Raw genomic sequence first — 23,565 nt, forward strand, 5'->3', positions numbered from 1 at the left:
ACCCCCATGCTGTCGGTGCACGCACGGATCTGCGGCATGCGCGAGAGGAGGGGAGGGGAAACGTCTTGTCACCTTACCTCCCTACTGCTCGAGTCTTAGGCGTCTTTGCCTTTTAGGGGTCAGGAGCATGAGATCGATGTGTGGGTGTGCTATCTCGAAAGAAAAGAGGGAACAAAGAAAGGTTTTAGTGGCTGTTTCATCTGTAATTCATAATTTTTTATGAGCACATGGAGAAAGACGATGAAAGGATGTGGAGGGATCTCAGGCAATGAGTAGCAAAAGGGGACCCACAGGGAAGGAGAAGGAAGACGGGAGAGGGCTGGACAGAGAGGCACAGCCAGGAGGCTACCAGGGAACAAAACCGCGCGAGCGGGAGCCGGAAGGCGGGCAGTCCCACTTCTCAGTCCACGAAGACTGGGCCACCTTACAAAAGGCAAATCCCAGATGCCACGGTTTCCAGGCTCAAAAGACCTTTCTTAAGTCGCGGAGTCCCTTCAGGACCACTCCTAAATAGACAAAGGTAAGAAACTCAAAGTTGAACGTAATAACGCCAACACCCTTCATTCTGCGGCCAAGTCCACACCCACAAAATGAATGAATATCAACAGGGACCTGGTAACGAATCCCAAAGACAGGGGGGTCCGCATGCGCCCTCTCCCCTCGTCCACGATGCGCACCATCCCAACGTGGTCTTCGGTCACTGCAGAAAGGACACTCACGCTCGCTCAGTTTCTTACCAGGAAACACATACAGCTGGAACGTAAACCCGACCGGGGTGGAGGCTTCATCTACACAGTTTCCCATTCGGCTTCTAGTACCAAGAAACGGTCTCATTAGAACTATTGACACGATTGAAAATGGAATGAATCACCACTACCTACCTGAGCGTTAAACTCCTACCATGTTCAAGGGCGAGAGTAAAGGCATCAGACACCTGAACTCTGCTGTCTTCACATCCCAAATGCCCTCATTCTTCTTCAACGCCAAGGTCCAAAATGGCAAGAACTACTAGCCTGATTTTGAGCCTTGCATTTGACTGTAAATGTCACAGAACACGCATCGTATAACCCTTGCTTTTATCTCTTTGTACAAAGTCATTGGATCAAAATATTGTAATCAACGTTCTGTATATAACCTGGGTTTTTTTTGTTTTTTTGTTTTTTGTCTCTTAAGACCCGTGCAGGACTTTTCTGCCCGCGGTATATTCTAGAATTGTACAATGCAAATAAAACTTTAAAAAAAAAATTTTTTTTAATGGGGGGGCGGACACCTGGGTGGCTCAGCTGGTTGAGCTTCCCCCTTCAGCCTAGGTCATGATCTCACTGTTCCAAAATTCGAGCTCCGCGTCGGGCTCTGGACTGACAGCTCAGAGCCTGAAGCCCGTTTCAGATTCTGTGTGTGCGTGTGCATGTGTGTGTGTGTGTGCGCGTATGTGTGTGTGTGTGTGTCCGCCCCTCCCCCACTCATGCTCGCTCGCTCCCTCAAAAATAAACAAAACATGAAAAAAAATTAAAATCGCACAATGCTATGCTTGGGGTGGGGAGGCTTCTTTTCTCCTGTACACTCATCTTAAAACAGTTAAAAACAATGACCTTGAGAGAGAGGGTGTTTTGTAGGACATAATAAGACACCACTAATTCTTAAAACAAGCCTTGAGAGCTGCGGGTCTCTTGAAAAAATCGTACACATATTAACTGATAAGCGCAAGCCTAAGAAAAATGGGATCTGAAAATTTAAAACAAAAAATGAATCTAGGCCCAATATGGTATGCTTAAGCACACAGAGATGCGAAAGTAGTAAATAATTTTATGCACCGTTCCCGCTGTGCTCCACCTTACGAGCACAGGGAGAGCGTGGCTGGTGCCCCCCAACTATGAGAAAGGCAATCCTGCTGGGCCATGAAGCTCTTTAAAGGCTAACACAGGGGGAAAGTACAGATCACACTAACTCAAGAGCAAATGCCACCAGCTAGAAATTTAAAGGCGCTTCATCAACTACAGAGAATAAATTTTGACTCCCAAATGAAAAAAAAAAAAAAAAGTAGTTTGGTCCCAGGTTTTTGTATTTCAAGCACTCCTACGTTTTCCTTGAGATGTTTGGAAAGATGAAGTAGTCGTCCTAAAAACAAAAACGTTTGTTAGCTGAATGAGCTGTAGCAGACACTGCTAATGGTCCCTACGTACCACTTCTTTTTTTTTTTTTTTAATTTTTTTTTTCAACGTTTATTTATTTTTGGGACAGAGAGAGACAGAGCATGAACGGGGGAGGGGCAGAGAGAGAGGGAGACACAGAATCGGAAACAGGCTCCAGGCTCCGAGCCATCAGCCCAGAGCCTGACACGGGGCTCGAACTCACGGACCGCGAGATCGTGACCTGGCTGAAGTCGGACGCTTAACCGACTGCGCCACCCAGGCGCCCCCATACCACTTCTTTTAGTAAGAGAACCTCCCACACCCCGGGAGTTTAGGCGACGCAGTGGGGCCCTACAGCTACGCGGCGTTATTTCGCTCCCTCAGTGCAATGAGAGATGGCCGGGTGCTAAGTTTCGGCCCATGGAAAGCGGGCGGCTGGCCCTCGACTCCCTCTCTCTCCCTCCTTCTTGCTGGGAATGCAAAGCAGAATCAAGCTTCCACCATCCAGCGGTGAGAGCGGAATGGAGAGAACCCAGTGTCACAAGGACCCAAGAGAACAGAGGTCTGCCATCCCCAACCACTCCCCACCGGCCTGTTGCAGGAAAGGGCAGTGAACTTCTAAATGACTGCGAGCCCCAGTGTTTGAGGGGTTTTTTTGTAACAGAAGTTTACGCTGTACCCTAATACATAAACCATGCGATCAAGGACCTCGGATGAACTGTAAGGGAAGAATCTCCAGACGAGAAACATTTTGGAAAAGAAAGAGGGAAGGAGGGTCTAGAAAAAAAAAAGAAGAAAGGGTGCCATAGAAATCGGAAGAGAAAATAATGACCAAATCTCTGTACTTCTAAACCCCCCCCCTAAAAATCTTTATAATACAGTTGACTCTTGCACAACGCGGAGGTTAGGCGGCTATGCATGCTGAGGACCACAGTGCAGTCAAAATCCACATATAACTTCTGACGCCCCCGAACTTAAATACTAACAGCCTACTGTTGACCGGAAGCCTTACCGATAACAGCAACAATCAATCAACCCATCCTTTGTATATGTACGTATGTTATATGTATTGCACACCGTCTTCTTAAAAGGAAGCCATTAAGAAAATTAGCGGGAAAATACAGCTACAGTACCATACTTGTATTTATTGAAAACAGCCTGCACAGAAGTGGACGGTCACAGTTCAAACCCATCAAGTTCAAGGGTCAAGTATACTTTAGCAAACAGAATCAAACATTCTTCGGATACCAGTAGGATGAGCTAAATTGGGAAACTAAGTAGGCAAGCATTTCCAAGAAAAATCAAATGTAATCTAATACAGTGCACTTAAATATTTGTTAAGAAACTGCTGCCAGCTACGTTAATAGAATGTTTAATGGACATTTATTTGCCAGTGGTTATTTATGTGAACATCCTCCCTGCATAAATGCTTTGCAGAAATCCAGCCTACAAGGGCACATAAATACAGAGGCTTTACTGAAAGAACCATTAACAGGACTTATAAATCCAGAGCTCCATGTGCATTAGGGATCTAAAATTAATTTTGATGGGCTAACAAATTACACATTAGATGTACAGATGAAGAATGTAAAAAACGTTGCTTTATTCATTTCAAAAAACAAACATGTGATTGACTATCACTCCAAATAACACTAAGCAAGGCATATAAATCATCCCTTAATCTCTAAAGGACGATAAAACATTTAAACCAGAAAGTAGGTTTTAAATAAATTGTATTCTCTTTGGAGATGTCTCAAAGAGTTTTGTTTTGGTGATGCTTGCGGGTGGTGGGAAGCTGGTGGGGGCTGGCACGTTAATATGCCTTATGACAGTCTCAGAAGATATTCATCATATAATTTTCTAAGAAATAAGCTGAGAAGATACTAATGACTTGACCTGACTATCTAGTGTGAAAAAAATAAGTAAAGATGATTTTAATGGCGATAACTCCTTTCTATAACCCACAATGGGCTTTGGGGGGCTATTAGTCACTACTGTATAAATATATCAAATGGGCTTTAAAAAAAAAAATTGCATGGTTTGATCAACAATGCCAAATAGCTCTGTCAATCGGTAAGAGATAACCAGAAAAATAATAATTATGAAAAGCCCTAAAATCGTATTTCTTTTCAATTCAATAGCACTTCCTGCTGGTTACATCTCTTCAGAAATACGAAATTTCTAGCGGCTGACTACTGTGAATTCTTGCTACAATCTCCCTGGAACTTTTTAGAAGATGAACAGTTGGGCCTCGTTGTGTGCAATCTTTTTGTCCTCAAAGCTGTTGGACCTAACTAGATTCGGGCTCATCTTTGACAATTAAGCATCTGACTTCGGCTCAGGTCATGAGCGCAGCACCGTTCGTGATTTCGAGTCCCACATCGGGTGAGCACGAGCCCTGCTTCAGGTACAACAGGAGTCCCCAGGTGAGCCCCACTCCCCTCTCTCTCTGCCTCTCTCTCGCCCCTTGTGGGATCCTGTCTCGCTCTCAAAAAAACAAAACACAAAAAACAAAAAACAAAAAACACCTCTTTGGGTCCAGGATCTAAAGCAGACAGAACGAAGGGCAGGCCAGCACAGGACGCCGTGTGGGGGCTCACTGGTTTCAGGCCTGCCGCCTCTATGCACCTGTGCCTTTCCCAGACCCTCAAGCTGCGTGTGCAGATTGCCACCCTGCCTATCACCGATCTTAGACACACTTGGAGGATTAGGTGCTGTGGAAGCAGAAATCAGCAGAAGTCAGTTTCTAGGATGCCCCTATGTGGAGGCACTTCTCCAACAGGCAGGAAGGCTCGGGCTGAGAAGCCCTCTCTCATGGGGACATCCCGAAATTAACCTGCCACTCGGCCAGGGGGCCACCGGGAGCCCAGCCGCCCTCCTAGAACACACACATAGCCCCATCCAACCTTCCTTCACTCAAGGCATCCACACAGGGCCCCAGAGGGGTCACCTACGGCTCCATCCCGCAGCTCCCTCCCCCTGCCTCCGTCTACCCTGTTGATGAGGTCAGGCCAGCCCTGATCCCTCCGTAAGTTTCCCAGCCCAGCGCCCAATCCTGCTGTAGGTTCTAGATTTTTCCCATGGGGCCCGTCCTACTGATAGGGGGGCTTGTTCTGTTCTGGCCAGTCCTCGTCCCCGGGCCCAGACCACGTGACCTGGACTTCCCACCTGGATTCACCATGCCTCCCAATACAAAAATCATTAAAATTATTTGTGTACCAGGCCAATGCCCCCAGGCTGCTGTCTTAGGGCTTTATCATGTTAAAGGAGACAGACTAGGGACTGTTTTACACTGTAGATGTGACTCTGGCAGAATCCTAAGGTAGTGAGGACCCACTCAACTCATAAAGCACCTGTCTATCAGAGTAGCAGGTGCTACTTTTTCTTAAATAAATGCCTATTTATTTATTCTGAGAAAGAGAGAGAGAGAGAGAGAGAGAGCGTGCATGAGCGGGGAAGGGGCAGAGAGAGAGGAGAGAAAGAATAACAAGCAGACTCCACACGGTCAGCACAAACCCTGAGATCACGACCTGAGCCAAAACCAAGAGTCAGACGCTCAACCAACTGAGCCGCCCGGGCGCCCCAAAGATTCTTTACAGCCTTTATTTCTCCACGCCACATCCCCTCTGTTGCCACCTGTTTGGTGGATACAGAATAATGAGAACTTTTTCGAGGCTTGAGAGTCCTATAGATCAGTTATTCGCCTTTCCCTTAGAATGGCTGACACCTGGCTGTACAGAAGCCCATACCCTCCAGTCCCACCGACAGGGCTATTTGCTCCCACAATAAATGGCATTAGATTGCTCTGCCATCGACACCCACTTTCCCCAGATTTCCCTTCTCCTCCCTTGCAGTCGGGCTGTCTGTCGCCATTCATCTTCAATACAAGCGTCCACGACTAACGCTCTCCTCCCTGCTTCTAAGCACCGTGTCCAACATGCACCGGGCTTCTGCGCCCAGGAGCGGGGACTGGTGTGTGTGGGTGCGGTAAGATTTAAGAGGCCCTTCGATAAATAATGTGCATACGCCACTACCAATTAGTTCTTGCCGGTGGCTGCTGTGATTTTTAATTAGTGCACAGGCTCCGTTCCTTATCCACTTAACCAAATAGTGAGCTTTAACTACGGGCAAGGCATAACAAATAAAAGTGTTATAATTCCAACTATACGGCCGTGTTGGAAAAAGAAAACCATGGCGACAGTAACAGATCGACGGTTGCCTGGGGCGGGGCGGGGAGGAAGGATGGACGCGTGGAGCACAGGGGACTTTTAGGGCTCTGAAACGACTCTGTGTGACAGTATAATGGTGGACACATGTCATTATACATCTGTCCAAACCACAGACAGTGCAACACCTAATGTAAACTATGGACTCGGTGATGCTGACGAGTCAACGTAGCTTCATCAACTGTAACAAATGTACCATCTGGTGGGGGATGCTGATGGGGGGAGGCCGTGTATGTGGGGGGCAGAAGGCTTAAGAGAAGTCTCTGTACCTTCCCCCCCAGTTCTGCTGTGAACCTAAAACCGCTCTAAATAGTAAAGTCTTTAAAGTAATCAATCTCGATAAATAAATAAAATTTAACAGTGAATAAAATACCATCCTTAGCCAGAGGATAAAGGAAGAAAAAGAGAGTATTTCTAGATTTCCTCCTACATTCTTAGCACAGGCTCTAAGGAGTTTATACAAATCCCACGTTAGATGCCAGGACTTCCTCACGGACGCCTCCCTAGAAGGGAGACCATTAGGGCCTCTGACATTTAAAAAAAAGAAGGAGGTGGGCACCTGGGTGGCTCAGTCGGTGAAGCGTCCCACTCTTGATTTCAGCTCAGGTCATGATCTCAGCGTTCTTGCGATCAAAACCCACGTCGGGATCTGCACTGACAGCACGGAGCCTCCTTGGGATGCTCTCTCTATCTCTCTCCCTCTCTCTCTGCCCTTCCCCTGTGCGTGCTCTCTCTCTCTCTCTCTCTCAAAATAAACATTAAAAAAAAAAAAGAAGGAATACCGTGACACTACGTGTTCTTCCCACTTTACGGTCAGGTTCCAGAGAGCTTCCGTATCTGCCGTCAACGGAGATGCAGAGAGTATGATGGAAACAGGTTAAGTGACTTCGTTCCGAGGTAACGACCAGCGAGAGGCAGAGCTGAGCCACCAGCCAGACCACCAGACTCAGGCCAGCACCCCCCTCCTCCATATGGCGGGAGGCACACTCTTCAATGCACAAGAAGCCGCTTCAAAAACACCCATTTATTTGATGTTAAGTACCAACAGGATCCAGTGCAGACGGACCTTTCCCGTCGGCCTTTGGCAGACCACCAGAGAAGTCAGGGGTCGCACTTCGGTGCCCAATCAGGTCAACCTCCGGCTCTTGTAAATGTCCATGACAGCTAACCACGCTCTAAAAAGGCTTAGTATAAACAAAGACAAATTTTTAAAACACAGGAAGAGTGCAGTCTCAGAGAAGTTACCACCCGGACAAAAAGGAAGATGCAACCCAAGTTTCCAGAGATGAGAATTTCAAATTAATTTCCAGGACATCTTAGCAACACAAGAGTGAGGTTTTCGAGAAGGAAAGGCCAAAGCAGGAAACACCGACAAATAAATCCATACGCTGGCAGGTGTCCTATAAAACATCGACTTCCAAAAGCAAGCCCATCATCTGTGTGTCTGTCATTGGCCAAAAGTTGACTACAGTACAAATGAGCTTCATATAAAACGCTTCATAAAACAAAAAAAAAAAAAAAAACAAAAACAAAAAAAAAAAAAAAAAAAAAAACAACCTAAAAAAAAAACAAAACAAAACAAAACAAAAAAAAACCACTTCATAATAAGCCTATCATATATTCCCACCAAAAAAGCCACTGGGCAAAGAGTAGAACCTCAATAAATAACCCTTGGTAGATTGGTGTAAAATTTTGTCCACTTCCATAGCAATAGTAATGCAGCTTGTGGACCAAGAGAGCGGCCGGGAGGCAATGTCAGGGCTCTTCACCATCAAGCCAAGGTCCTCTCTCTACCAGTTCTGGTGCTCCCATCAGCAAAGGACCCAGAGGGAGACTTGAAAGGAACCCATGACTGAATATAAATTCTACAAAAGCCCAATGATGAGAAATCCTTCCAGAGCCCTAAAAGGCTTCTAAACCCTTGAATTACAAGTCTAAGATGGACATGGGAGGACATTCAGAATACTGAGACACCTAGGCTCAGGCAGTCACCCCTTGGGATAAAAGTACACCTTCCAGATCGTAAAGGCCAAATATGTGCCCAGGAAAGCAGGAGGGACTAGTCGGATTTTTGGGATGGCCTTTTTTTTATTTAAACTTTTTTCTTTTTTAGCATTTATTTATTTTTGAGAGACAGAGACAGACAGAGCATAAGCAGGGGAGGGGCAGAGAGAGCGGGAGATACAGAATGTGAAGCAGGCTCCAGACTGTGAGCAATCAGCACAGAGTCCAACACGGGGCTTGAACCCACAAACTGTGAGATCATGACCCGAGCCAACGTTGGATGCTTAACTGACTGAGCCACCCAGGCGCCCCAAGAATGGCCTTTTTTCTGACACAGGTATGGAAGACGGCTCTTCAAACTCTATTACTCACATACCCCCTCCAAAGAATTCTGAAAAAACTAATGTTTCCCCCTGGTGTATTTTCTCTTTTTTTAAATTTTTTTAATGTTTATTTATTTTTGAGAGAGAGACAGAGATAGAGACAGAACATGAGCGGGGGAGGGGCAGAGAGAGAGACACAGAATCCGAAGCAGGCTCCAGGCTCTGAGTTGTCAGCACAGAGCCTGACGTGGGGCTCGAACTCACAAACGGTGAGTGACATCATGACATGAGCCGAAGTCGGATGCTTAACCAACTGAGCCACCCAGGCTCCCCTTCCTTGCATATTTTCGATTAGGCATTCTAAAATCTTTCATTCATTTCAGTAGTTACAAAGGATGTCATTTCCTATAACTGCATTTTTGATTTTCGATTAGGCATTCTAAAATCTTTCATTCATTTCAGTAGTTACAAAGGATGTCATTTCCTATAACTGCATTTTTGACACTTTGAATAAAACGCTGTATCGCTCCCATAACTATATCCGATAGAATGATCTGACCCTCTCCACCAAGCATTTTTTTAATTTTTAAAAAATTTTTTTCAAGTCTATTCATTTATTTTGAGAGAGAGAGAGAGAGAGAGAGAGAGAGAGAGAGCGGGAGAGAGCACGACCAGAGGAGGGGCAGAGAGAGAGAGAGGAAGAGAGAGAGAATCCCAAGCAGACTCCATCCACACTGTCAGTGTGGCGCCCGACGTGGGGCTCGAACTCACAAACCATGAGATCATGACCGGAGTGGAAACCAAGAGTTGGACACTTAACCAACTGAGCCACCCGGGCGCCCCCACAACCATGCATTTTTAAATGCACGTAATTAAGTGCAACTTCAACCCTTTGCATGGAACTCTTCTTTCTCCTGAATTCAAGCCCACCCCACACCCCTCCGACTCCTACTACATGTAATATCTTCACCTTTTTTTCATTCCCATTTCATTTCATTTCATTCTTTTATTGCTCACCCTACCTGACTCCTCTGAGACCACAACAAAAAATGTAACATGTAATTTTAAAAATTACCCTTTTAAAAATCCCTCCAACCGTAAACTGAAAATTTTCTTCAGGCTCAGGGTACTAAAATCACTTCTGGTCCAGATCAAAACGTAAGTAACATTACAAAATTTGATGATTAACCGTAAAAGTGTTGTACCTTGATATGATGCCTTGAGTAAAGAAGGCTTCCCGTAACACACCGAGATTTTGTGTTCGGTGCCCCAAAGGCTATGTGTGAGACGACGCTCTTCTCTGGCTGGCTGGGGAGGCGGGAACAGACACTTCAGTGGTCTTCCCAGGCGGATGGGTGTCACGAAAGATACAGAACGCAAGGGTCCGGAAATTGGCTCCCAAAATGGACCCATACCAAGTAACCCCCGCCCGGGTCACAGGGGCCATGAGAAACCCAGGGTGGAAAGTTTGAACAGGCCACCCTTCCCTGTACAGGGCCCAGCAGAGCTCAAATGTGAGCCCACATACCACACTGGAAATATTCTCAAGTCATTAATCAAGCAAACAGGCTGTGAAGTAAAGTATGCCCCATCTTCCTACGTGGACAAATACATCTTCATAATAACAGAGTCACGTAGTATGTAAAAAGCTATGGTATATAGACAACTGCAAGTTGGTCAAATGCCAAAGATAAATAAATTTAATAATGACGGTGTATCCGGCTGTTGATGGGCTAGCAATGTTTGGATGAGTAATAAATTAAAGACTTACATAATTCATAAATCATTCTGTATCTATTCCATAAAAAATTATTTTCCTTGTATTTTTTCCAGCAAAATCATTAGCCATCTAGTTAAAAAAAAAAAGCAAGATTTTCACATAATTTGTATTCTATTCACAGAAATCATTCAAGGCATTAAAAGATAAAATATAATTATCTCCAGTCTGTACAATGTTAACATTTTCGATGAAAACAATGTAAATCAAAATGCAAACATCACAATTTTAAGTATATCTTATTATATGTCTTCAAAAAAAAGCTACTTTCCTGCTAAATATTCTAAATCATCTACTGAAATTAATAGGAAAATTACAGGGGCACCTGGCTGGCTCAGTCAGTTAAGCGTCCAACTTCGACTTGGGTCATGAGCTCACGGTTCGTGGGCTCGAGCCCCGCGTCGGGCTCTGTGTGGTCTTCGTGGAGCCTGCTTGGGATTCTCTCTCTCCCTCTCTTTCTGCCTCTCCCTGACCAGTGCTTTCTCTCTCTCTCAAAATAAATAGATAAATAAACTTCAGAAAAAAAAAAAAAACTAAAGCCACGATGAAGTCACATTAGCTACTGTCTTTCTAAACATGTCGTAGACCCTTGTACCCAGACGTATATCTGCATTAGCCATATGTCTTGGAGGTAAGCCCAGGGGCAGGTACTCTCAGAGAGCAACACACAGCTGAGGAAGAGATACTCCCATGGCTGGGTCCTGTCAACCTCTCAGATAAATGCAGAGGGCATGACCCTGGAACAGAGGCATGCATGGAACAGAGGCATGCTTGGAATGGCTCTGGAATGGAGGCGTGGTCCTGGAACGGAGGCAAGACCCTGGAAACTCGAGCCTGGATGGGGAACTTAACAAGAAGCAGCAGCAAGTCAGAGTCTTGTTCAGGAGCCCAGAGCAGGAAAAGGGGTGGGAGAAACTCACCAGTCCAACAAGCTAGAAGGCAGTCGGAGGCATGAAGGAGGGGACCAGATGACGCTAGGGCTCCTGGCTCTGGGCAGGAAAACAAAGGCACGTCGGGCTGGGGACAGGCAGAGGTCCCAGGAGGCCGTGCTGCGCTGCGAGAGCCCTGTCTGCTCAAAGGTGACTAGAAGGTTCTCTCAGCACTACCTGGGCCCCGCTGAGAGCAGTCCAGGGCCAGGACCCTCAACAGGGGAGAGGGGACCAAGAAGACAGGCCCTGACAGGGAGACGAAGGACCAAAAATAGCCAACAAGAGGCCACAGGGACCCACAGAACTAGCCCACCCACATCCCACACAGAATCAGACATGAGCCTGACTTAAAGTATATGCTGCTGGATTAAGCAGCACGAGAAAGTAAATTCATTTACGACTAACACCGAGACGGAAAATCTTACGGTGCCGCTTTGTGCTTACAGTTTTCACGTTGCAGAAAAACCCAAATAGCATCTGATACAATTTACATAACTTTACATAATCTCATGATTACCATTTGGCAAGGAAGTTCCAGACCGAATCGCTTCCATTTATTTGCCTCCAAAAATGACAAGACGGAAAACATTCTGGACAAGTTAGCGTTCTACCTTCTTCTTAAAAATCGCAAGAAGCCAATTCTACTACTTTTCTTAGTAGTACGTTTCCAAGATTTCGAGTCTAAAGATTCAACAGTCTGATTGACACAACTTAATCAATAAACAAACATTTACTAACCTCCTCCTATTTTCAAAGCACCGATTTCAGACGTGGAGGGTGGGGGCGGGTAATCCTTACCTCAAACTCGACTTCAAACTGTCTGACCTGGGGATAAGGTATTCCCACTTACCAAGCCACGATTTTCAAATGTAATATAAGAATTATACCATCCAGGGGGCGCCTGGGTGGCTCAGTCGGTTAAGCGTCTGACTTTTGATTTCGGCTCAGGTCATGATCTCACAGTTCGTGAGATCGGGCCCCACATCGGGCTCTGTGCTGACAACACGGAGACTGCTTGGGATTCTGTGTCTCCCTCTCTCTCTTTCCCTCCCCTCTTCTTTCTCTCTCTCGAAATAAATAAATAAACATAAAAAAAAAATCATACCAGCCAGTTTACAAAGGCATTCCTCAGATAGGGTTAGATTTAGTTAGCTGGTGCACGGCAGGCACCAAATAAAATTATTTTGTGGGTGCAAGTGTTTTTAACTGAAAAGCCATGATGCAAACAGAATAAAATTCGTGATCACACTTCGAGAAACCAAAGACGGGATGTGTGATGTACAGTGAGTTTCAAAAGACAAGTACAAACACCAAGCAGGAATTACAGGAGAAGACACTACTGTTCTACTCATAAGCTAACAGTTATTCACCACTATCTATGCAAAGGGTTTTAATTTATAGGACAGGACCACCATTCGGTCTGGCTTCCTTGGTTTCGGTCTTTGCTTTTCCTTCCACAGGCTAAAACAAACAGTTTCATCGGTATCTAATCATGGGGCCTATTTATTGACTTCAGAGCCCCTTTATAAATCTCATTCATTGCTCTTTGAATTCTCACATTCAGAACATTTTTGAGCTGAAGGAAACCTGAGCGACCACCTGGGCCAACGCGGTGTGTTGTAAGACAGAGCCTCGGAAACGTGAGGTCACACGCTCAGAGGCCGCACGAGGCCACGTGTGGCTGTCCTGTCCTGCGCCCGACACTCGGGGCCCAGCCGCCTACAGGACCCAAGCAAATGAGAACCAACAAGCAGGGGCCAGAAGATGTGAAGAGCAGACACAGGACCGCCTGAAGAGGCAGGTACTCCCAGGATACCGAAGGCGGCCAGTGAAAACCACGTTGACTGTGTACGATCCATTCGTGTTACGAAAATGTCGTTCAGGTCATAAACATCAACACCGTCGCATTCTGCTTCTCAGAGTCCGCGGTGACGTAACTGGAAGGCCCGTGGTCCCGCGATTTCACAGCCCTACACACCAACTGCCCCCCTCACCTCTTACGTTAAAACCAACTGCGGGAAAAAACAAAATTCCCCCAAACAGTCCTAAGACCAGGCTTCAGAACCTGGCTGCCTCTACGTGCGTAACATAAGGCCATATTCACACTTGCTGCTAACGCTTCATGAATAAACATCCCTTTATTCAAATAAGTTATATATTAACTAACTCCCAGTAATTTTCCTTCAACTTTGAATGGTAAATAGAGTCATTCTGGCAAGACTGCAGAGTTTGCAATTCAAATTACAGAAATGTTAATAACGGGGAAAATAAAAATTAGAGGCATGATTCCTAAGGCACCGTAATTCCAATACTTTTACTGCAACAGTAGAAAGCGCGCATAAATATTTCTCAATTTATAAGCCGAGGGGTCTCATTCGGGCAGGCTTCGTACTCACCTGCAATCTCACAGGAGCATTTCTTTCAGGCACTCGGTAGGCACCTGCTAGAAAGTCAAAGCTCCCCGACCCCACACGTTAGGAGGTAGTTGCTACTTCTCAATAAATAACAGTGAAACAGTCACTGGATTAAATGATTTCCTTACATTATCACCATAAACAATAATTATTTGGCAGTTGCCCTTTGCGAGCTTTGCGTGTGCTTATGAATAAATCAAGCCTTATTGATTTAGTAAGCTAAAACGTTTTCCATCTAGCTCCTCTAATAAGAGCTCTAATCCTCCACTGCACTTACCGATGCTTTAATGTAGTATGTTTGCTAATACTTTTAATATGAGAGATTAGCGCCGATGAGCTCACGAGCAGGAACACTGCTCTTTGGACGGCCAATTGGCCACTACGCCCAGGTCTCTCTAAACACGTCCTTATTAATGGAGTTCTCTGCCTGTGGATTGGAATCACATCTTACTGAAACGGGGAGAGCAGCCGCCATGCTGTTTCCTTCTTTGTAACGTTTAGTGTAATAATGACGGCTCGCGGTGATTCAGGTATCACGTCCATTTCAGATGGCAAGGCGAGAAAAATACGGGACTGTAAAAAATAGGGGACTGTGCTCGGTGGTTGGTAAAACTATCATCTAAAATCAGGGGGCGCCTGGGTGGCTCAGTCGGTTAAGCGTCCAACTTCGGCTCAGGTCATGATGTCAGTTTCATCAGTTCGAGCCCCACACTGGGCTCTGTGTTCACAGCTCAGAGCCTGGAGCCTGCTTCGGATTCTGTGTCTCCTGCTCTCTCTCTGCCCTTCACCGGCTCACACTCCTTCTCTCTCTCTCTCTCTCTCTCTCTCTCAAAACTACACATTAAAATAAATAAAAAAATAAAATAAAATCATAAAATGAGTGTCTTAATGCGGTGACCTCAGAAGATGAAAGGCTACTTGGGGCAACCCCAGAATGTCCTCCCAGGCATTGAGCGCTATTAACCCCAGTCTGAGCAGGAAAGGCGGCCCTCTCCTTCCTCCCTCCCGGGGGTGGGGGGGAGCACAATCGCCCACACCCTCACCCCCTTGCTTCCCCTGCCTGTATTCTGGAGCTGTCCTGCACACAATGATGGGCTCAACTCCACTTCCGCTGTCACTCGGTGGGGAATGATGCCCGGTTCCCTGGGCTCCAACAGGGAACCGGCATCTTTGATTCTTTGGATTCTTTATCGAGCAAAATTCTGTCCGTTGCAGGCGACAAAGGACCCAGGCACTCACAAGAATTTCCCAGCCCCGTCTGTCCCCCAATCCACTGAAACGTGATCACCCCCACAGTGACACAGAAACTTCTGTGCTTCGTACACACTTCCACAGGTCTCAGCTCCAAAACAAAGTCCACTCCTCATGTATACGGTGGGCAAACCAGCACCCTTCTTCCTCCTCTCCTTCACGAGGACCATAAACCGAGGCACGTCAGGCTGGAACGGCCTTTAGGGACGATACAACCTCCTCTCAAAGATGAGAAAATGGAGAGGAATTTCACCCAGGTAGCTAAATTAGCGACAGAGGCAAAGTGAGAACCAGATCCCCAGGCTCCAGCCGCGATGTTCCTCCCGTCAAAACACCCCCTGACTCCCTTTAAAACATCCTGACTCCTGAGATCGGTAAGAAGATCCATCACACTGGAGCATCTCAAACAAAAGCGTCACGTGTCGCCGACTTTAACTTGTGTTAACACCCTGCGACGCCTTTCAAGTTGAGCCGCGACGCAGACCAACCAGGTACAGTTCCAGAATTTACAATGATACTAGCTCTCTACAGCAGAAAACCACACAAACAAGAATCCTTGTTCGAAAATAGATTCCCCCCGATTCCCTGCGGGGCACCCACCGCCTCTGGCTACAAAGCAGTAATTATCCTGTACTGCAGCAATCAATAAAACCTTTTGCCCCCCTGAACCTGCTATTCCCTGACTTTGTTCTCCGCGGGGAAGATTTCCAAGTCATATTGATCACCTAGTAAATTTTTTCTAAAGTTCTTTAAAAGGAGGCAAGAAGACATTCTCAAATTAGCATAACTTGTTATTGTTTGAGCGGGCTTCGGATCACTCAGGCACATTAATGCTTCCCCCCCCTTGACTGGGTGTTCCCATTTTTCATCGGGAATTTGTCATTTTAAGTGTCTCTCTGTCTTGCCTAATAGCGCAAAGTCAGTAGGATACAAATTTGATGGTGTTTCCGAAACTGTGGCTGCTGCCACATTTTTCAGCCAAGCGAGGAGGAAGAATTGATTGATAAACTATGCCCTCTCTCTCTCTCTCTTTCTCTCGAGCAACAGCATGCATTTCTACCAAATGAACCCATTAGCTCCAAGAGTGTTAAAATCCAGCACCCTGGAACTTGTCTCCAGAACGATTCACTAGAGAATCTATTATATAAAGTGAAACCATTGTAGTACAGCCTTTCCAAGGGCATTTCACTGCTAACGCATCAAACTTTAAGAGCGAGTCATAAAGGAGATGAGGAAGGACGGCGAGGGGGCGAGGGAGGCACCCTCCCGAGGGTGTGTGGGCACGACCATGGGGCCTCTGTGTGCAGAGCGGGGCGGGCAGAAAGACCTCTGGTCCCCTAAACAGCACTGATGCCTTCCCAACATTCCATCAGCGCGAAGCATCCATCGCGACTGGTTTGCTTCATGAGCCGACAGAGACCACGGGGAAAGTAAATAATCGTGCATTACACCGTTATCTTTTCACCTCGGCAGCTGTCTTAATTCAAAGCAAAGGGAATAGTATTTGGTCTTAAAAAAGAAGGAACCTATCTTACACCACTCACAAAAATTCACTCGAAATGAGCTACAGACCTAAGTGTAAGACCAAAAACCATAAAACTCCTAGAAGAAAACAGAGGGGTGCAGGGGGTGGGGGGAGCACCTGGACATCAATCTTGGCCGGGTTTTTTTTTTTTTTTTTGGATAGGATGCCTAAAGCACAAGCAATAAAACAAAAAATAAACAAGTGAAACTACGTGAAGCTACAAAGCTTCTGCGCAGCAAAAGAAACCATCATCAAAATGAAAAGATAACTTGGGGCGCCTGGGTGGCTCGATGGGTTAAGCGTCCGACTCTTGGGTTTCGGCTCAGGTCGTGAACACGTGGTTTGTGAGTTCAAGCCCCACGTCGGGCTCTGCGCTGATGGTGCGGAGCCTGCTTGGGATTCTCTCTCTCCCTGTCCTTCTCCCCCTTCCCCCCTCTCTCTCTCTCTCGGTCTCTCTCTCAAAAAGAAATAAACTTAAAAAACTTTTTTAAAAAAAATGAAAAGATAACCTACAGAACGGGGAAAAATATTTGCAGCCACATACTGATAAGGGGTTAATATCCAAAATACATATAGAACCCATTCGAGTCAGTAGTCGAAAACAATCCGATTTAAACATGGGCAGAAGCGTCACTCATTTCCCTTCATGCGTTTGGTGAAGGGGACTGGAGGTACGAGCTTCCAGTTATGACGTGAATACACCGCGGGGATGAAAAATCCAGCCAATGAGACCGTCACAGCGTTGCATGGGGACAGATGTTAGCCACACTTGTGGGGAGCAGAGCACATGATACGGAGAAGGTGAGTCACTCTGTTGCACACCCAAAACTGCTGTAAAATCGCGTGTCCACTGTATTCAATTTAACAAGAAAGCAAGAAAAAGTGAGAAGCTCTGAATAGCCATTTTTCCAAAGAGCGCATCCAGGTACACGAAAAGACTCTCGCCGTCACTCATCATCAGGAAAACGCAAATCCAGACCACAGGGAGGTGTCGCTTCACACGTGCAGGATGGCTATCGTCACGGAGACCAGAGAGAACATGCGGGCGAGGATGTGGAGAAGCGGGAGCCCCCGAGCACTGCTGGTGGGAATGCCAACCGGTGCAGCCGCGGTGGAAAACAGTACAGAAGTTGGTCAAAAACTTAGAACTAGAACTACCCTGTGACCCAGCAATTCCATGACTGGGAGTCTATCCAAAGGAAACAAAAACACTATGCCAAAGAGAGCTCTGCGCCCCATGTTCATCGCAGCATTATTGACAACAGCCAAGACATTAAAACCACCTACATGTTTACGGGCAGATGAACAGATAAAGAAAATGTGGGGGGCGCCTGGGTGGCCCAGTGGGTGAAGCGTCTGACTTCGGCTCAGGTCATGATCTCACGGTTCGTGGGTTCAAGTTCCACGTCAGGCTCTGTGCTGATGGCTCAGAGCCTGGAGCCTGCTTCAGATTCTGTGTCTTCCTCTCTCTCTGCCCCTCCCCTGTTCATTCTCCCTCTCTCTCTGTCTTTTTCTCTCTCTCTCTGTCTCTCAAAAATAAATAAAACATTTTTAAAAAGGCAATGACAGTGGTTGCACAGCCTTGTGACCACATCAAAAATCAGTGAACCGCACACTTAAAGGGATGAATCTTACAGTATGTGGATCATAACTCAGGTTTTTTTCAAGTACAGATGTGGGGGAGGGGCACACTCACAAATGTCATCACCTCTAAGGGCGCCAGGGGCTTTGTGAGCAAAGACGGGGTTTGACCCTGGTTGCCTGAGAAGCGACCGGTGAGCTAACCGCTGGGGGAGGAAGGGGTAACGCGGGCAGAGGAGCAGAAAGAGGTCCACGGGGGAGAAGAGACGCAAAGGGCCCGTCTCTCTTTCTTCCAAGGCAATAAGGAGCCACGAGTCAGCTGAGGCCCGGGCAGTGCAGTCGGTCCTTACAAATGTCACAGAAATGCAACTCAAACTCCACGTGTCTACCATGACTGCCTCCTAGCAGGCTCTCAATTAGGCACAACCCAGACCATTCCCACCAATCGGAAGAACGATCTATCGGAACTCAGAACAGAAGACAGTATCGAAAAGTTGCGGGAAAAAGCCACCGCCCATAACGGTGGACAAGAAGAAGCTCGGAATTCAGCTCTGACACGTTACGTGTCGGTTCGAAATGAAAACATCGAGTCGGAATTGAAACAGGCAGGCAGTCCTACGGACACGTTCCAGGCACCTGAGGATCAGCGCGGAAAGTCTTCAAGCATCACCCTGTCATCAAACACGGAAAACAAGGTGTCGAGGTTCAAGTATTTGGTAACGCAGCTTTTCTCACATACGCGATCGCATGGGCTCCTTCCGTGCCTGCGTGACACGCGGGGTTTTCTCCAACTCCGCACCACGGCCAGTTTGAGCCGCGATTCCCTGTGTGGGGACCGTCTTGTCCAAGCAAGGGTGTCCGTCTGCCAGCACCCGGCCCTCCCGCCCGATGTCAGCAGCATCCCCTACCCCCTGTCGTAACGAAAACAGGCGTTGCCAACAGTCCCCTGGGGGGGGGGTACTGTCACCCCAGTGGAGTACCCCGTCTTCCAGCAACGAAATGGATCTCAACTACACAAGCTCTGGCCATTCCCTCGAGAGTAATGTCATTTCTCCACATGAGTTTGGTTTTCTACGTGCCTCACACCCTGACGGTCTCCCTGCAAGAAGGCAGGTTAAACCTTCCAGAGAAGCCTGTTCCAGATGCTCGATGCCACTGTTCAAAACGCACAGTCTCTAAGGCAGAAGAAGAGCCAGACAACCCAAAGAGGAAACAAGACGTCAGTCATGGGCGTCCCTCAGCCCCCCCTTTCCCACCCCCAACACCCGTGTGACGATCAGGCTCCAAAGCTTTAAGTCTGCGGAAGGCCACGGTCAGCTGGGCGGATGTCCAAAAACGCACCCAGGTCCCCCCTCACTCTGGAGCCCCTCCAGCCACTGAAACTCAAGACACGTCGCGTCAAGCACCAGACCTCCCTCCTACATCGGTTTTCGAATCTCTGCCAGGCTTGTCTACAAGCGTCACGGACGGCGATCGCTCGGGGACCAAAAGGCTTCGGGACGCGGGCCAGCTTGGCGTCCGGATGCCGGAGCTTACCATCCGGGGGCATCAAAGCCTTGTTATTCTGCGTGCACCACCCCACGGGGTGGAGGTCCGCTATCACCACATCACACCAGAAGTCGGCCCGGCGGTCCTCGCCGTAGCCGCAGTAGCGCAGAAGCAGCAGCTGGCCGCAGGTGGTGATGACGGTGGCCACCCAGTACGTGTCCGGGTTGTTCTTATTGGCCACTTCTAATTTCATCCCCGGCTGGAAGTTGCTCTGAAGGCTGATCTCCACCTGCAGGAAAGAGAAGCACAGGGACGACGTCACTATGCCTGACACATCCGGAAGATTACAAGAGCTGCTAAGACGACGGCACGTAAGGGGCACCCGGGTGGCTCAGTCAGTTAAGCGTCAGAATCCGGATTTCAGCTCAGGTCAGGATCTCACGGTTTGTGGGTTCAAGCCCCGCACTGGGCTCTGTGCTGACGGTGCGGAGCCTACTTGGGACTCTCTCTCTCCCTCTCTCTCTGTTCCTCCCCAACTTGTGCTCTCTCTCTCTCTCTCTCTCTCTCTCTCTCTCTCCCCACCCCAAATAAATAACTTAAAAAAAAAAACAGCACTTAAAAACAACATTCCTGGGGTGCCTGGATGGTTCAGTCGGTTAAGCGTCCAACTTCAGCTCAGGTCATGATCTCACGATTCACGAGTTCGAGCCCCACGTTGGGCTCTGTGCTGGCACCTCAGAGCCTGGATCCTGCTTCAGATTCTGTGTCTCCCTCTCTCTCTGCCCCTCCCCCGCTTGTGCTCTGTCTCTCTCTGTCTCTCTCAAAAATAAAAAATAAAAATAAAAACAACATTCCTATTGGCTTAGAACAGCGCTAAGAGGAATAGAACCGGACGTTACGCTTTCTAGTAACCATGTTAAAAAAGCAAGATAAAACAGATGAAATTAATTTTAATAACGGACTTTACTCGACCCAACATATCCCAAATAGCATCATTTCAAGATGTAATCCACAGACCTATTCATGACCTGTTCTACATTCTTCCTTCCCAAGGAAGCCTGCGAAATCTGGTGTGCGTTCTACCTCGACAGCATCCGTCTGGATGGTACACGTCTCAAGGGCTCAGGAGCTCCGTGTGGCTAACGGCCACTGCGGGGATAGCACAGCCTTAGAGAATGGGTCTCCTTTCTTTTCTTTTAATTAACGGTTACAGTCCATTAGGATCTACCAGCCCTCCCCTGAAAAGAAAGCTTTGGAGCCTGGTGGGCCGTAGGTTCGAAAGCTAACAAACACATCTGATATCCGTGAGTAGCAGCTGCTTAAGAGATGATGGAATTATCCATAGCTTGTCCACGGGTCCACGCCACTGTTCCTTTAAACCCTGCACACGTGCATCCAGGAGAGTACACTGGGGTTAAAGGGGAGGTGGGAGGGGCGCCTGGGTGGCGCAGTCGGTTAAGCGTCCGACTTCAGCCAGGTCACGATCTCGCGGTCCGGGAGTTCGAGCCCCGCGTCAGGCTCTGGGCTGATGGCTCAGAGCCTGGAGCCTGTTTCCGATTCTGTGTCTCCCTCTCTCTCTGCCCCTCCCCCGTTCATGCTCTGTCTCTCTCTGTCCCAAAAATAAATAAACGTTGAAAAAAAAATTTAAAAAAAAAAGGGGGAGGTGGGAGAAATGACAGGATTAAAGAGAACAGAGTGGCTCCGTGTGGGGGGATATTGGTAACTTCCTGGTCCAGAAAGGAAGAAAAAGTTTGTGGGTCAGTACCTCTTTCCTACACCACCTGAAGGGATCTAGCTGAGTCATTCCACAATCTGAAGGGGCAAAACAGCCAAAAGCAAGAACAGGCTGGAAATGTGCCCCCAGTTTGCTCACCACCCTCGGGCTAAGAGTCTTTGCCCCGGAGAGCCCAGTGAGAAGGAAAAAAAAAAAAATGTTTCTTGGAATTAAATTTTCATTTCCAGCAAAGAAACTGTAATGCCTCAGAACTCCAGTCCTGGAAATTCAGTCTTTCCCTTGCTAATGGCATATGACCAAAAATCTCACCCATAAGCAAAAATCTGGTAAAACCTCGACCTTTTACTTCCTGGGACTTCCCCTCGGCTGGGCACACTGTTTGCATTGCTCAAAGAATATTACTGCGAAAATGATTTTTTGGTTTGATACAAATGTGCCCTGAATGTTTACGGGGGATTTCCTCTAACTTCACTCCTCTGCCCCCAAATGGCTAGAAGACTTTTAGGTGTCCTGTCAAAATAAAAATATCATTTCCAACTAAGAGAATACACAGCCATTACATCTCCTGAGATACTATTACTCTTCACATGTACTTGCCTAGTTTGCTGGCTCTTTACTCGCATCAATCAATCTTTCCTGTCTCGGGCCGTGTCTACTCGGGCTGTTTAGGGTACAGAACAAGGATAAGGTACACGCTGAGCTCCCCCTCCCCAGGCCCAGCCCCCCGTTATCAGAAGAGATAACGTACAAGGATAAGGCCCATCTTCCCCACAGCTCTCTGCGAAAAGCAAACAGACGTGTGTCCGTATCTCCTCCTGATTTCTAAGAAATCCTGCCTCAATTTCCCTTTTCTTCCCCAAGGTTCAGCATCTTCCTGCAGATGCCCCTCCCACCCTCCAAATGCAGAGAGAGAAGGCGTGTCACATACATGTTTGAACGACGTGTGAGGAGCCGCGCTGGCTCCCGTTTCTTCCAGATACTCTCCCCAGTTAAAGCCAATTTCCTCCAGGCTTGAACCTTCTTCTGTTGAAAAGACAAAAAAATAAATAAATACATAAAGTCAGAATATCAGTACCAGAGCGAAGAATGGAACGGCACCGGCCCTCAGTGAAAAGCAGGAAATCCGTGATGCAGGAGACAAGCAAATTCAACGGGTTAGGAGAACACTATTACATGCACAACATCGTGTGCTGACTGCGGAATGTTGACTAAGAAAAGGAAACACTGGAGAAATTCTACATGAGCTACCCCGGCAAAATCCAGGGTAAAATTAAGTGTGCTCTCAGGCAAACAAAATGAGATTTGTTTCAGGGCACAGTTGCCGCGTGTTAGCGTATTCACTTGGAATTAGCCACTGTCACTGTGGGCACTTCATGCTTCCGGGAGGTCGGACGACCAGGTAAAGGAAACCACTGGGCATTGAGGAGGCACCTTAATGTACAGATGAACACCTCTGACTACTGGTCACTTACCACAGCTGGAGGTTACAAAACAACAGCACAGATTGTTGGTGTTGTAAGGGACCTTATTAGGAAGCACAAGCCCTGACGTGATTCCAAGGAAAAAACTATTAGAGGTCCAGAAGGATCGCTCCAGGATGTGAGGTCACCTAGCAAGTTAGTGACAGAAGCCGACCAGCTGTCAATCAAACAATTCTCCAGGCATTGAAGACTGTGCGTAAGATACAATCTCTATCGTCAAAAGGCACCAGATCACTCCTCTTGAAGCACAGGTAACGACACTACGGCGTAGTTTCAAATGGAAAGAACTAATAAGCTGTAAACGTTACTTTCACCTATCTGCAGGGCTATCATAAGGAACACAGAGCAGTCGGGGGTACCCACACATGCAGATAGGCAAGAGCTTCAAAAGTTTAGATTCTCTTTTCTTGCAATACCGAGCAATGGGTGTGGATGTTCAGCCTGTGTGTCTTCTACAGGCAAGAAGCCTACGTCACTGGCCAAGAATAAACACACTGCTTTTGGTCACGTTGCTGATGGAGAAGTGGTATATCCTGGCAGGGAGGCCAGCCAGATCGACAACAAGGGACTCTAAGAAAGGAAGCCTTGTTCTTGCGGGCTATCGCTGCCTTTCTTTCCACGAGAGGTTTCTTTCGTTGTCAGTAGGAAAAGTCATTTTCTTGGGAGGCTCCGCGGCGTCTCAGAAATCGACAGAAGATA

General features: G+C 47.2%; 1 protein-coding gene across 2 annotated transcripts in view; it reads right to left on the bottom strand.

The window, feature by feature from the left end:
* Positions 1-23,565, bottom strand: part of SFMBT2 (Scm like with four mbt domains 2) — a 230,144-nt gene that overhangs the window by 173,385 nt on the left and 33,194 nt on the right. For both annotated transcript variants that reach the window (XM_043563399.1, XM_043563398.1), the window contains exons 3-4: positions 22,314-22,408; positions 19,699-19,939 (exon numbers count right to left, since the gene is read on the bottom strand). In XM_043563399.1, coding sequence (XP_043419334.1) covers positions 19,699-19,939; positions 22,314-22,408 — 336 coding nt within the window. The remainder of the gene's footprint in view (positions 1-19,698; positions 19,940-22,313; positions 22,409-23,565) is intronic.

Source organism: Prionailurus bengalensis, chromosome B4 (assembly GCF_016509475.1).
Source record: "Prionailurus bengalensis isolate Pbe53 chromosome B4, Fcat_Pben_1.1_paternal_pri, whole genome shotgun sequence".
NCBI lineage: Eukaryota > Metazoa > Chordata > Mammalia > Carnivora > Felidae > Prionailurus > Prionailurus bengalensis.